We start from the raw sequence: 15,289 nt of genomic DNA, 5'->3' as shown, positions 1-15,289 counted from the left end.
TTAGACTATATATACCATCTCCTTTCTAATTAAAGGTGTATGACTTATTTTTAAGTCTAAATTTTTATTGTATACATATAGTCTCAACATATACCATTAGAATATCAAATGATCACATCTTATACTTGATGCAATAGTCCCTAGTCAACGAACTTGCATGAATTAGAAATATGTGTTTTGAAATACTAATATGTGTTTTTAGGAGCCAGAATGAGGTATTACATGCATTTACATGTTGTAAAACCCATAGAATATATTGCACGCACAAATCCAAGCATCACACAACTGTCATGTGTCAGAAAATAGGTTTCACACGCCTAAACTCTCTTGAAACAGTAACTCACAAATTGTCACACACCAAAACATAGTTCTATACACCTCTATGCATCAACATGACATTCCACATGCCAAAACAATGCATGCACATGCATTGACACACCAAGGAAGAGCCACACGAGCTGCCACACGCCTCTACACTCTCTCAGGCGACAATGGAGTTGTATTTATCATTGACTGATCACCGTTAATTAGTCAACCAATGATCAGTCAAACTTTGATCATTAACCAATCAACTAACCTGTGTGGGTATTGATCGGCTTGGGTTCGACCAATTAACCAGTAGGTTTGGACAACCCATTAAACAAAGGGGTCAGGCAATCAGGTTATTCCAATCCGATTGTAACCTGAATCCAACAAAAACCCTAATTTTTGGTCATTCAATTCGTCATCTTTTAGCTATCTTCTGATGATGATAACTTTCGATGCCAAAGTCATCAGAATCCAATGACACTACATAGGTCTCGACTTTTAGCTCTGAATTTATTGATTCAAGGTTGATTTCGATGAGATTTTCAATTCGAGACATATAAAGGACATCAACCAATCATAGTATCATGTTTCCAAGCCTCAATTTCATGCAATTTGGCCAAATTTAATTCATGCTCAAAAACAATTTTTAACAAAATTTTTAATTAAAATTCACATAATCTAAAATTTAATTTCACATAATAAATGGCATATACACAAACTACGCCCTGATACTAACGTTGGACAATTTAAAGCATGCCAAATTGAATTCTATGAATTATAGTAAAAATAAATTGCGTGCCCAATTTCGATTCTAGTTTTTGGATGGTTTGAATGCCCTATGAGTATCAATGTAGGTCATTTTCCACAACATAGTTTGTTCACAACCATTTCAAATTGCATCCTTTTGGGAGACATTGTCTCTATGCTTTGGTTTCTAAGAGAAAAAAATAGAAGAAAACATTCTTTTGTGAAAAAATGGCATAATCTATGTGATTGGGAAGGTAGTTTGCACATTTAAACAGATGTCCAACTGCCAATAACTCTCCCTCTCACCCTCCCCCCCCCCCCCCCCCCCCCCCCTATCTTTCTTTTGGCAGTTAGTAAATTGGGTCAAATCGATCTATTATAGATAGACTCAAACTCAATAGTTTTCCTATGTGAAATAAAACTCATAATTAATTGTCATACACTAATTATCTTGTTACGATTCTATCATTCTAGGTAAATTTATCTACTCAAAACAATACAGATAAACAAAATAACATCATTTTTTTAATTCAAAAATATGAATACAATTAATTACATAGTTGTAACGAGTAGTTTTAGGGCACTTCCCTTAACATATTAGACTATACCCTGCTTCAAAAATATATATTATGGTAAATACTTCATCTTTCCATGAACATATTAAGGTTTTTCCGGAAACCACAATAAAAAATAGTGTAAATAACTGAATTTAGTGAATTATAAAATTTTATTTCCTCGCTACAACGTATATAACTTCAAATGCATGTTGCATGCAGATTGTATAATGTGAGTAAAACCCCTAAACTAGTTCGATGCTGATAGGCTGAGTTCACGGCTTGACTCAACGATCGATCCATGGACTTCACTTTATTTCACAGCTCTGGATTAATAGTTAATTCTAATTAATTGAAGTCATCTCTCACCCTGTAAACGAAAGGGTGAGATAAAAGTTTCGGCACTGCCCATCTCTTACTAGGATCCTTCTCCAAGCAACACTTGATAAAGCTTAAAAATTCTGCCGATGCTGTCTCTGGGATACTGATTATAGGTTCCCCAAAGCATGTTACCAACGCCACTTCCATCCAACTGGGTTTCTTCTCGGGTGGGAAGAAAGGGAAATGACCCATATAAAGCTCCAACAAACTCACACCTAAGCTCCATACATCTCCCGCATAAACATATTTGGGATCATACCTAGAAGAATCCATTCTTTCAGGACTCATATAAGCATATGTTCCCACATAAGAACCGTAATTTTCGGGTGTTGAATGCGCATTCACTATCTTGCTCACTCCAAAATCAGCAATTTTCACTTTCAATTTTTTATCAACAAGGAGATTAGAAGGCTTAATATCTAAATGGACAATGTTGCGAGCATGAAGATACTGGAGACCATTAAGTATTTGGTATGCAATCTGCGCAATCGAGGATTCAGAGAAAGGACCATTGATTTTGAGAAGTGAATCAAGTGTTCCTGCGTCCATGTAGTCCATAAGAATGGCTTTTGAACCTGCCAAGGTCGGCGGTTCAAAGATAGCGTGGCATTTGATGATAAAAGGGGAGTCTGTTCGACATAGGATATTGGCTTCAATGGAGGGTTGATAAGGGTGGGTAGTTTGAGATTGAGTTGGTATAATTTTTAGAGCATAGATGGCTGAAGTGTGCTTATGGCGTACCTTGTAGACAATGCCTTGATTGCCATGACCTAGAACACAAACTTTTTCAAAATCGAAAAGGCTAAATACTTGTCGAAATATAGGGGTAGAAACAGCGGTAGTTGTGGTGTTGGGGTTATAGCCAAGGGTAGAATACGAATGCGGTCCTGGAAGAAGCTGGAGATGGAGTTGTAGTCTATGCTTGAGAAGAGACATGCGAGGCTTTCCCAGGGAAATCTAAATGATGCTATAGCAACTGAAAAATAAGGAGCTAAAGGTGACGAAATATTAAATTAGGATGATGAAGAGATGGATGGAGTGGTAGGGTGTTCTATATATATACATATATATATAGACAATGGAAAAATTACTCGGCCAAATGGCGGTGGTGGGGATTAATCCATTAGCATGGTAACACGGTGACACGGTAACGCGGTAAACGAAAGTGGATCTAATATTTATTATGTAACACGGTAACTGTAGTGGTGCACATGCATGGGATGGGGTCCGGGTAAACTTTCTTTTTTTTTTTTTTTTTTTAAGATTTTGACACACCTGACAATCTAATATTTTATGGTAAAAATCTTTTTAATTACTCATCTTCACTTTAAGGCCTCAAAATGCATTTTTGTTTTTTAAATGCTAAGAAAATTATTTTTACACGCGTCTCTCCATAGGTAAATTAACAATAAATTTATTTTTATTTATTTTAATTATATAAATATATATTTATTTATATCATTATATAATTAAATGATTTTAAATAAAGATAAAATAACATTTTATTAAAAAAATACATAAATATATACATTTTTATTTATCTTAAATAGATATATAATATAACTCATCAATTAAAACCTAAAGATTTAGGTAAAGCTTGTACTTCTTGTATTTGACTTATATTCTTTAAAAACTTTACATTTAAAAGAACTCTAATTCATATTTTGGATCCTCATCTTTATCCTCTACAAATCATCTATTTATTTTTTATAAGAATTCACGTATGCCATCACGTAATTAGATATTTTTTAATTTAATTTAAAATAATTTAATTATATAATAATATATATTAAATATACATTCATTTATATATTTAAAATAGATTTGACAAGGTTTATAATTATGAATGAGGATGTAGCATTACACATGTCCATGGGTCGGGTTGACTCTAGCTCAACCCATCGGGGCTCATAGGTCAGGTCGAGTCTTAGGCCTACACAGTAATGGGTCTTCGTGCCAAGACGACCCATGTAATTTTTAAGCCCCAAGGCCTAACCCTACATATATTGGATAGGGTCTTAATTGGGTCAACCCATTTAAACAAAATTTTTAAAAAAATTTAAACATAAATTATTTTTCAATTATTAAAACCGAAGACAATACCCCAAACATTTTATTTATAATCTCTCACTTGTGACAGAGGAATACCATCATGGCTATATAATAAAAAATATTATAAGTTTATAATATAGTACAAATAAATTAATTTACATACTATATAATTACAAATATAAATAAAATTTATATAACATACTATTTATCTACTTGTCTTCAACATTTAAATTTTTGAATTTATTTGGTATTAGATTCATTTGTAATATTTTATAATAATAAAATTGAAATTATAAACACAAAGAATTATTATTTATGAATTCAGATAGTTTTAAAAAAATAGTTGATGAGAGAAAATGAAATTAAAAATATAATGAAAGAATTGATTTTAAGAAAATTGTAAATAAAATTGGAAATAAAAAATATTTAGTTTGGTTTATATAAAAAATTTAAAATTTAAAAAATAAAAATAAAACAACAACAGTAACCGTTGACGACTTCTACCATTTTAATTTTTTTTTATTTTTTAAATTTTTAAACAGAGTCAAGTCGGCCATAAGCCTAATAGAGAGAGAGAGAGAGAGAGAGAGAGAGAAGAGAGAGAGACACTTTGACACTAAGCAAAACATGTTTATACACGGAGCATGAAGGACAAATAATATAATAATACAGGTGTGAGTATCACATGAATAATGATTATTCAAATAAATTATTCAATGACTACCATAATAACTAGTTTATGAAGGACAAATAATATAATAATACAAATGTGAGTATCACATGAACAATGAATATTTAAATAAATTATTCAATGACTACCATGATAACCGATTTATGAAGGACAAATAATATAATAATACAAGTGTGAGTATCACATGAACGATGATTATTCAAATAAATTATTCAATGACTACCATAATAACTTATTTTAATTTTCATTTTTAAAAATCATTGAATACAAAACATAAAACCAATAAGATATATCAAATCCACCCACAGGCAAATATTTGACCAGATTAACAGTCTCCTATTGATGAAAGGGTATTACTATATATTTTTAAACATACAAGAGGAGCCTTATATACAATTTACGGAAAAACTATTATAAAAAAACTATAATACTTGCACAAATTTATTCTAGAATAGTGGTAAAATCTATCCTAGAATAATGGTAAATCAAATAACAATTTAGGCCTACTGATTCACATTAATTTATCCCTCAAATATTATGTTAACAGCTCATGCTAACACCCTCTCTCAAGTTGGTGCATAGATGTCCAACTTGACTAGTGACTTATGGAGATGTCCGCCAACTAATCTTTTGATTTTACAAGTGGAAATTGAACTATTTTTGCCTCCAACTTTTCCTTGATAAAATGTCAGTCCACTTCAACATGTTTTGTTCAATCACATTGTACTAGATTTTGTGCAATCTCTATGGCCAATTTATTATCACAAAAAATATTCATTGTGGAATCAAATGAATAACCAATTTCTTCTTGTAACCTCTTGAGCCAAAAAAGTTCACAAAGTCCCTTAGCCATGCTTTTGAACTCAGCCTTTACACTAGACAATGCAACCACCTTCTGTTTCTTGCTTCTTCGAGTGACAAGTTTCCAACCACAAAAGTGAAATAACCTAGTGTAGACTTTCTGTCAATAATATTTCCAGCCCAATCTGCATTCGTATAATCCTTAATGTTTAAATGCTTATATTTCCTGAGCATGAGTCCTTTTCTTGGGGAAGACTTCAGGTACCATAAAATTCAAAACACAGTATTCGTGTGATCTTCACTAGGATTATGCATGAACTAACTCACCAAACTCATGACATAAGCAATACATGGACGTGTATGAGACAAATAAATTCATTTTTTTCCCACAAGGCATTGGTACCTTTCTTTATTCATGGGTATTTGGTTCGAATGTTCTTCCAATCAATGATTTTGAACCATTGGTGTGTCTGCAGGCTTACAATCAAGCATTCCTATTTTGGTCAACAAATCAAGTATGAATTTTCTTGGTAATAAAAATATACTTTGATTTGATCGAGCTACTTCAATTTCAAGGAAATATTTTAATTCCCTAAGATTCTTCATTTCTAACATAGTTACCAAATGTTCTTGCAAACGAGAAATCTCCTCTTTATCATTTCCTGTAATTATCATATCATCAACATAAATTATTAGAGTCGTTACCATCCCTTGATGATGTTTCAAAAAAAGAGTAGGACCGAATTGCTTTATTTAAAGCCATGTTTCTTAATTGCCAAGGTAAACCATCCAAACCATGCTCTAGGTGACTATTTTAGTCCATGAAGTACCTTCTGTAATTTGCATACAACTATAGTTTTTGATTAAGTAGTAAAGTCTAGTGAGATGTCCATGTATACTTCTTCTGCTAGATTCCCATGAAGGAACATATTTTTAACATCAAACTAGTGCAATGACCAATCAAAATTTGTAGCGAGATAATAAGACTCTGACAGTGTCCAACTTTGCTACTGGTGAGATTGTTTCCTAATAATCTAAACCATATGTCTAAGTATATTCTTTTGCAACAAGTTTTGCTTTGTATCTCTCTATTGACCCATCTACCTTGTGTTTAATAGAAAACACCCATCTACATCTGGCAGTTTTCTTTCCTTCAAGTAGTGGTATGAGTTTCCATGTATCATTTTTCTGCAATGTTGTCATTTCTTCAATTATTGCTTAAATCCAATTTGGATCATTCAAGGATTCTTGTATGGAATTTGAAACATGCTCAAAGATAACTTGTGTACAAAACCTTTGAGAGGTGGTGACAATCTCTAAGTGTAGACGTAATTGGCAATCAGATACTTTGTCTTTTTATCTCCAACATCTAGGTAGTACTAAGTTGGTGGCTTACCATGGTTATGTTTGAAAGGTAATCTATAGCCTATAGAATCATCTATAACATTATTGGGATAGGAGTTTAGAGATTGTACCTCTTGAGAGTGTCGTGTACTAAAATGGGAGAAATAGGTTGTTCTTACTCAGTTTGGAGCTACTCTTGTTCACTTCTAGTTTTGGAATCATCATTTTCTTCTTCTTACCTTGTCAGCATCATTATCTATTCGATAAGAGCCTCTCAATCACCTTGATTATCATCATGTCATGATCAAGTTCCTACCAAACTAAGTAGTTATTGAGTTATCTCCAAGTTAGTTCCTCAAAACCTAGCCAATTTTCCTAATTGTCTATATTATGCTCTTCACATAATAGCTTTTGCTAATGAGATTCTAGTTTAGGAAAGAAATTTTCATATTCTAGATAGGTGGCATCCACTGTAGTAAAAAAAAGTTTGGTAGTAAGATCATAGCACCAACGGTCTTTCTTATGTGTTGCATATCCTAAAAAACATAATGAACAACATACAGATCTAGTTTTGTTCACTGGTTTTTATGAAGGTGAACATAAGCAACAGAGCCAAAAATTTTAGGTATAAGCATCAAAAGATAAAGTAATGGAACATGACAAGCAAAAGCTTGTAGTGTAGTTTCAAAGTTCAAGACTCAAGATGGCATTTGATTCAATAGGTAAAGAGCGATAACAATTGCATCTAACCAATATCATTAGGGTATGTGTGCTGATGTTAAAAAAAGCTTAGGTTGTTTCAAGAATGTGTCTATTTTGTTACAATGTTTTAGAACAAGTAGTTTCATAAAGAAGACCATGTGCTTGGAAATATTCTTGTAGCTCCTTATTGTCATATTCTCTACCATTATCAAATCTAAGAATTTGAAGTTTAGTAGAAAATTACGTCTTGATCATATTATGAAAAAAAACAAAAAATTTCAAACACCTCATTCTTATTTTTTAACACATAAAGTCAAGTCATTCGTGTTCAGTTAACTACAAATGTTACAAACCATCTAGCTCTTAAAGAAATTAAAATAGGAGTCGACCCCTAAACGTCTAAATGAATTAATGCAAATGGTCTCTCACATCTTTTCAAACTTTTTGGATAAGATATATGATGACTCTTGGCTAAAATACATGTTTGAAAGGGATGGAACCAATAAAGTATTTGATAGAGTAAAAGAAAGTGAAAGTGCCACTTTTCCAACCCCTGTAATTGGGTATTTCACTCCGTTAGCATTGGTAACACATGTCCGTTTTGGTTGAGTAATGTTAACAAAGTCATGTGGATCAAATGTCATGTGATTGGTTGCCCTTGAATCAATAATCCAATCATGGTTACCTGAATCATTTAAAGCCATAGATTTGTTTGTAATAGCAACAAAAGTGTTACCTTGTGATATAATAGCTAAAGAGGAAAAGTTCCCTTGCGGTATAATAGATAGTTGAGATTTAGTGTTCATGAACGCAACTCAGTCATTATTATCTCCTACACCAACTTCACATTTCTTTTTTGCCTTGAGTTCATGCCACCACTCTGGATATCTATGTAGTTTAAAGTAAGTGTCCTTGGTATGTTTCATATTCCTATAGTGTGTGCAACCTCGTCCTTCTCCTTGTGATTTCAAATTTATCAATGTATTAGACTTCCCATTGTGCAAAAAATGAAATGAGGGTTGTTGTTGTGATTTTTGTTCTCCTTTTGTGATCATAACTACACAAAATGTGGTATCTCCCCCATCTCCTTTTGTTAACATCACTGTTCGTCACAAATCTTTCTTGTGCACTAGTGCATAGGCCTGGTTCATTGTAGGACATGATTGCATTTGAAGCACATCTCCTCGAATTTTGTCAAGTTGATCATCTAGTCCACCCAAGAAAGTATAAACTCTATCCTCTTGTGTAATAGAGTTATATTTTTGTGTGTTAGCTTCGCATTTCATCGAATTTGGGGGGCGAAAATCGATTTCTCTCCAAAGACCATGAAGATTGTTGTAGTATGTTTTGATAGATCCTTCAGCTTATTTAAGCCTCATCACCCTTCTCTTAAGATCATAAACTTGTGAGGTGTCAGTGCCATCAAAATATGTTATAGCAATAGCATCCCACACAACTTTTGTCGTTGGAAATCTAGTATAATTGCCAATCAATTTTGGATCCATGAAATTGATCAACCATCTTTTCACCACTACATTTTTGGCTGTCCATTTTCTAAAGGTGGAATCATTTTATTGAGGTTGTAGAATATCCCCATTTATATATCCTAGTTTGTCTTTGTTTGAGATGTACATCTTGACAACCTAGGACTAAAGGCCATAATTGGTACCATCTAGCTTGATACCAATCATTGTCGCACCAACTTTGTTACCCAATGGATTCAGTGTCTGATTCAACATCTGTGATATTTTAAAAGTCAAGTCTGCGAGGATTGAATTCTCTCCTTAAAAAGTCTCTATTATGGAAGAGGATTTTTCCATTGCTCCCAATAGTTTCACAGAGTCCTAGAATCTAGGCTATGATACCATGATGAAAAGGTATTATTATATGTTTTTAAATATACAAGAGGAGTCTTCTATACAATTTACAGAAAAACTATTATAGGAAAACTATAATACTTGCACAAATCTATCCTAAAATAGTGGTAAGATCTATCCCACGATAATGGCAAATCAAATAACAATGTAAAGTTACTGATTTACATTAATTTAAATTTCCCATAATTTCTCCCTCAAATATTCTGTTAACAGTTAATGCTAACGCCTATCAGTTTAGTTTTTTTTTCTTTTTCAGATGATAAGACTGAGAATTAAAACAATTTAGTTTTTTTCTTAGTGAATATCACTTCATCACTTTTTCACAAACGTTTCTAATAATATTTGTCATAAAAATATATTTTTAAATTCAAGTAGGAAATGCTTTTGATTTCCACTATTCATTTTCTTACTACTACAAATAAGTTTTAACCTAATAATATTTTCATCTTCAAACATAAATTATTTGAGTGAGTTTTTTAAATTTCTGCATCTTCAAACGCCATGAATTGATTTTTTTTTTTCCTTGAAACATATTCCTAGTTTTGAATTTAAGGTTTTTGTGCTTCAGTTCAACAATTAGCTAGTTTTCTGCATTATTTGGTTATTTTATTGAATCAAATTTGGTTTATCTCGATTAGATCCACGTTTTTTGTTTGAAACCCACAGTTTCATTCCAAAAAATACAGGTTTCAGAGACAATGCTCAGGTTTTTGAAAAAGTTGTAGTTAGGCCAATTTCAAACAAATTTTCAAAAGCCCTTGTCCGGAACTAAAAGTAATTGCGCCTTGTTCTAGCCAACTTTTAAGTTTAGGCTTATTCAAGTCTTGACTTTAAATTTGATTGAGTTTAAGGTTTATTTTTCCTAACTTATTTCACGGTAATGCTAGTATGATGCATGATATGAGGACAACAAATTTTATATAACAATGTCAATTAGTTAGTTATTATTATGGTTAACAAATAGGGAGTTGCATACAATGTTATGGTAAAGCCTAGTGCAAATATCATTTGATTTCTGACATTAACAAAAGCCGCATAGATCAGATAAGGTAATATATATGAAGGCAAATTTACTTTGGATATAATGATAGCTCAAATAGAAACTTCTTAAATCTAATCTTTCTGTTTGCACATATTAACTATGTAAGCTTATGCCACCGCTAGGAAGCAATATTAAAAATCCATATCCTACCAAAAAAAACATAAGCTTATATTAGTTAATGTGCTCAATTACGGGACTTGAAAATATAAGTTCTAACTTATCCATTATTCAAAGAGTAATGGTATGTATACTCAATTTTATATACACAAATAAATACATACATGATGTGTCATTATGTGATTGAGTGTTATTTTATATTTAATTTAAAATCATTTATTTATTTAATAACACATATCAAATATATATTTATTTATGTATTTAAAACAAATACATATAATTTTATTAATATCCAAAATATCTTTATCTTTATAATAAATAATACCATTTCTCCTATGAGTAGTCTTTGTTAATGTTTGGAACCTAAAAATGATTGAAAATTTTACCATCACATTATGTGCAATCCATTCTCCTTACTTGCTAAACTAATATAATTTTGATTATATTACATTCGCTTGTCATTTTATCATTTGGTTCAGAAAATGGATGAAAAAGCTTTTGTCCTATCTAATAATTTTTGCTTTTGATTTCTTTCCATTTTTGCCCTTTACAATATAATACCAGTGGTTGAATCATAGAGAGATTTTCTATAAATAATAATAATAATTCATTATCTTCAATAAGCGAAAATAAAAAATTTCATGATTATAGAAAATGCATACTTAGATTACAATACATGCGTTCTTTGATGATGTTCAATGATCCACGCATCCCGATTAATAATCCATAACATAGTTTGTCGTTTTTTGCCTTTCTGTATTCTATGGTTTTTGGTTCTATCGTATTCAGTAATTTTATAGGAAAGAAGAAGAAGAAGCAGAAGAACCTATCTACAGAAGTTGCATAACTTTTGTATATTAATCTCAAATGGCAGTTGAAATTTCAAACTTTGAAATCTCAATTATTGTTAATTTCCATAAATGTCAAAGGCAAATGGGCAATTTTAATTGAAAATGTTATTTAAATATTTCAACCCTAATGGATCGGGTCAATCCATCATGGATGGACTAGATCTAATATCTCCTACTCATACATGATAAGTGATTCAAACCAAAACTCTTCTATAGAAATCTTATAGAATAGAGCATCTCATACTGATAAATGTATTATGCAACCTGCACTTAGGAACTAATTTACTATGCATATATTAGGAATAATATAGTTGTTTCAATCCGAATAAAATAATAAAGCATTAGTTTTACAACACCGTTGAATTTACTTAATAACACTAGCTCTCTTTAATCTCTCATTTGTTATTGTGTTATTTTTCTATGTATTCATGATCAAGTTCATTCTCTTATATGAGTGACATGATCGGCCAGCCAATAGACATACGTAATATATAAGTCTTCCTCTTCTATTCGAAATTCTTAATTAAACTTAATTGTTTTTCTAGTTATGTTTTATAGTCCGAATCATGCATGGTCATTAGTGTCAAGTTAAAATAGCAATACTAAGAGTAAACATCAAATAACAACAAAGAGTCATCATCTTGATTAATTATCAAGGCAACATGTCCAATAATAAAAATTCGTTTCAAGTAACTTTCATCTTCTATGTGAGATCTCTCAACGCCACCAATCTCAAGAAATTTGTCACATCTGTGCACGCTTTCTTAATGTCAAAGCTAATGGATCGTGTGAGTGAGTCAATTTTAAACTTGTGTGACATTATAATCTTGTTAAACTTTTAAAATAATGTGTATATAAAGACACACCAAGAATTCAGGGATGCGAATAATAATAAAATATTTGAATTCTTTGGTTTTACAATGTTGTGTTAGAGGTACAATATATATGTTCAACAATTCATTTATCATATTCTACACAAACTAAGAGATTTAACATGTGCAAGATATACATCCCTCAGAATCAGTTTGGTTAAAAGATTGGCAACCATATTATGCATAGAAATATATTGTACAATCGATTCCTTCTTCGAAATAATGTCTTTAACAAAGTTATATCTAATGTTAATATGTTTGGTTCTATTATGGAATTTGGGATCTTTTGTAAAAACTATTGTAGCTTGATTATCACAATATACAACTATTGGACCGATTACTTTGTCTTATATACCCAAATTCTCTAAAAATCTTCTAAACCAAACGGTTTTTTGCACAGCTATAGAACAGGCTACAAATTTGGCTTCCATTATGGATAAGGCTATTTATGTCTATTTTTTACTATTCCAAGATATGGCATTCTTTTGGAGTATAAGAAAACATAGCTAGAATATGATTTGTGTTAGTCCAAATCACTACCTCGTTAGCATCCGAATAGCAAACGATACGAAAATCTACTCCTTAATAACATAAACAATAATCCATAATATCTTTCAGATATCTTAATATCTTTTTAACAGTCTTTCAGTGTTCCCTTCCAAGGTTCAATTGATATCGACTGACTAGCCCAACAGAGAAGCAATATCAAGGCAAGTACACATCATAGCGTACATGAGACTTCCAACCATATTTAAATAAGGTACTGAGGACGTTTCATTTCTTTCGTTTTGAGTATTTAGACACAAGTTTTGGCTCAACAAATCACCTTTTAACACAAGATTATCTATGAGTTTATAGTCTGTCATGTTAAATCATTCTAGAATTTTTCATATATAATACTCTTGTAATAGAGCCAAAAGTTTCTTAGAATGATCCTTCTTTATTTTAATACTTAAAATATAATCTGCTTCACCCATATCCTTTATGTCAAAATGTGTGGATAACTAATTTTTAATGATCATCACATACTCCAAATTACTCCCAGCTATCAATACATCATCTATATAAAAAGATAGAATTGTAAACTTGTCATCAGGCCTTTTCACATAGAAATAGTGATCTTGGTCTCTCATCTTAAAATTATAAGATAATATAGCCTTATAGAATTTTAAGTACCATTGTTTTGATGATTGTTCTAGGTCATATATTGACCTTTGGAGCTTGCATACTTTGCACATTTGCTCTTTTACTACAAACCCTACAGGTTGATTCATGTAGATCTCTTCGTCAAGTTATCCATTAAGAAAAGTTGTTTTGATGTCGATTTGACACAATTCTAGATCTAAATGTGTAACTACAACTAAAATTACATAGATTGAAGTAAATCTTACAGCAGGCTAAAAAGTTTCTTCGTAATCTATATCTTCTTATTAGTTATAGCTTTTCGTCATAAGGTGAGCTTCATATCTGTCTATTAAGCCATTAGTCTTACATTTAATTTTGAGAATCCATTTATTCCCAATAGATTTTTGACCTAATGACAAGTTCACCAAACTTCAGACTTGATTAATTTTCATGGATTTCATTTCTTTCTCCAATGCTTCTTTCCATCTTTCCTTTAAAAGGGATGATAAAGTTTTTTGGACATTTTTTAGCTCTTTGTCTTCAAGAGGAGTAGATTCCAAAATGTCGCTTAGGGATTATAGGATGTTCGCTCCTCTACAATTGAGGATCTTTGCTTCTATTATCCAGAATAGGTTGAAGCTCAATCTCATTGCTCCTATTATCTAAAACAGGTAAAGACATTGTCTCTTGTGGCACAACTGATGGTCATTAAGATGTACCTTCTATCTCATACAAAAGAACACTTTTATCAATGTCATTCCTTTTAGGAAAGTCATCTTTTATGAATATTACATCTTTAGATTCTATTTCAGTCATTCTACCATCAGAGTCCTCCCCTATGAACACGTACCCTTTGGAATGTTCTCAGTATCTTATAAAGATACATTTCTTTTCTCTTGGTCCCAATTTTTCAAATTTATGGAATGTGTTATAGATGTATGCTACTAACCCCTAGGGTCGCATCATATTCAAGTTAGGTTTTCTACCTATCTATAACTTATAAGCAATGAAAGTTACTAACTTAATGGGCATTCAGTTGAGTATATAAGTCGCAATCAATAGGGCATCTCCCCAATACGAAATTGGAAGATTTATTTGCATCATCATAAACCTAATCATTTCTAACAAAGTTCAGTTCCTTTCTTCCTCTATACCGTTTTGTTGTAGAGTTATTGGAATTGTTAGTTACCGCACAATTCCTTTTCCACTACATAATTCTTTAAATTTAATAGATAAATATTCATAGCCTCGATCAGTTCTCAAGATTTTTATTTTTTCTATCTAACTTATTTTCAACCTCATTTTTATAATGTCTAAAGCAATTTATTGTTTCTAACTTATGAGAGATCCAATAAACATAACCAAAACATGAATGATCATTTATGAAAGTGATATCTTTCTAGCTTTGAGATTCATAGGACCACAAATATTTGAGTGTACAAGTTGTAAAGGAAACTCAGCTCTAACAGCTTTGTCAAAAGATTTTCTAGTAGTTTTTTCTACTAACAATATTCACAAACAAATAGATCTAATTTTGTGAGAAGTCCTAATAAACCTTCATGGGCTAGTCTGTTCATTCTATCTTGGCCAATATGTCTTAATCTAGCATGTCATATATTTTGCATTCACATCCAGACTACTAGAAGTTACAAATAACGCGAAACTAACAAAATTATCTTAATTATATAATAAAGTATCTACCATCATAAAACCTTCAAACAAAAATCCAGATCTATAAAATATAGTACCATAATAAATTTTAAGAAGGTTCTAAGAGAACAATAAAATGTATCCTAGCTTTAACAGAACAATCATAGTGACCAA

General features: G+C 31.4%; 1 protein-coding gene across 1 annotated transcript; it reads right to left on the bottom strand.

The window, feature by feature from the left end:
• Positions 1-1,861: 1,861 nt before the first annotated feature.
• On the bottom strand, positions 1,862-2,927 carry LOC123213716 (mitogen-activated protein kinase kinase 9-like). The gene has a single exon (XM_044633199.1). It carries the CDS (start codon positions 2,925-2,927, stop codon positions 1,959-1,961), a length of 969 nt encoding a protein of 322 aa, XP_044489134.1. The 3' UTR covers positions 1,862-1,958.
• Between the last annotated feature and the right edge of the window lie 12,362 nt (positions 2,928-15,289).

Source organism: Mangifera indica, chromosome 4 (assembly GCF_011075055.1).
Source record: "Mangifera indica cultivar Alphonso chromosome 4, CATAS_Mindica_2.1, whole genome shotgun sequence".
Lineage (NCBI taxonomy): Eukaryota > Viridiplantae > Streptophyta > Magnoliopsida > Sapindales > Anacardiaceae > Mangifera > Mangifera indica.
The sequence above is the reverse complement of the archived record's forward strand: the minus strand, read 5'-3'. Positions and strand labels throughout refer to the sequence as shown.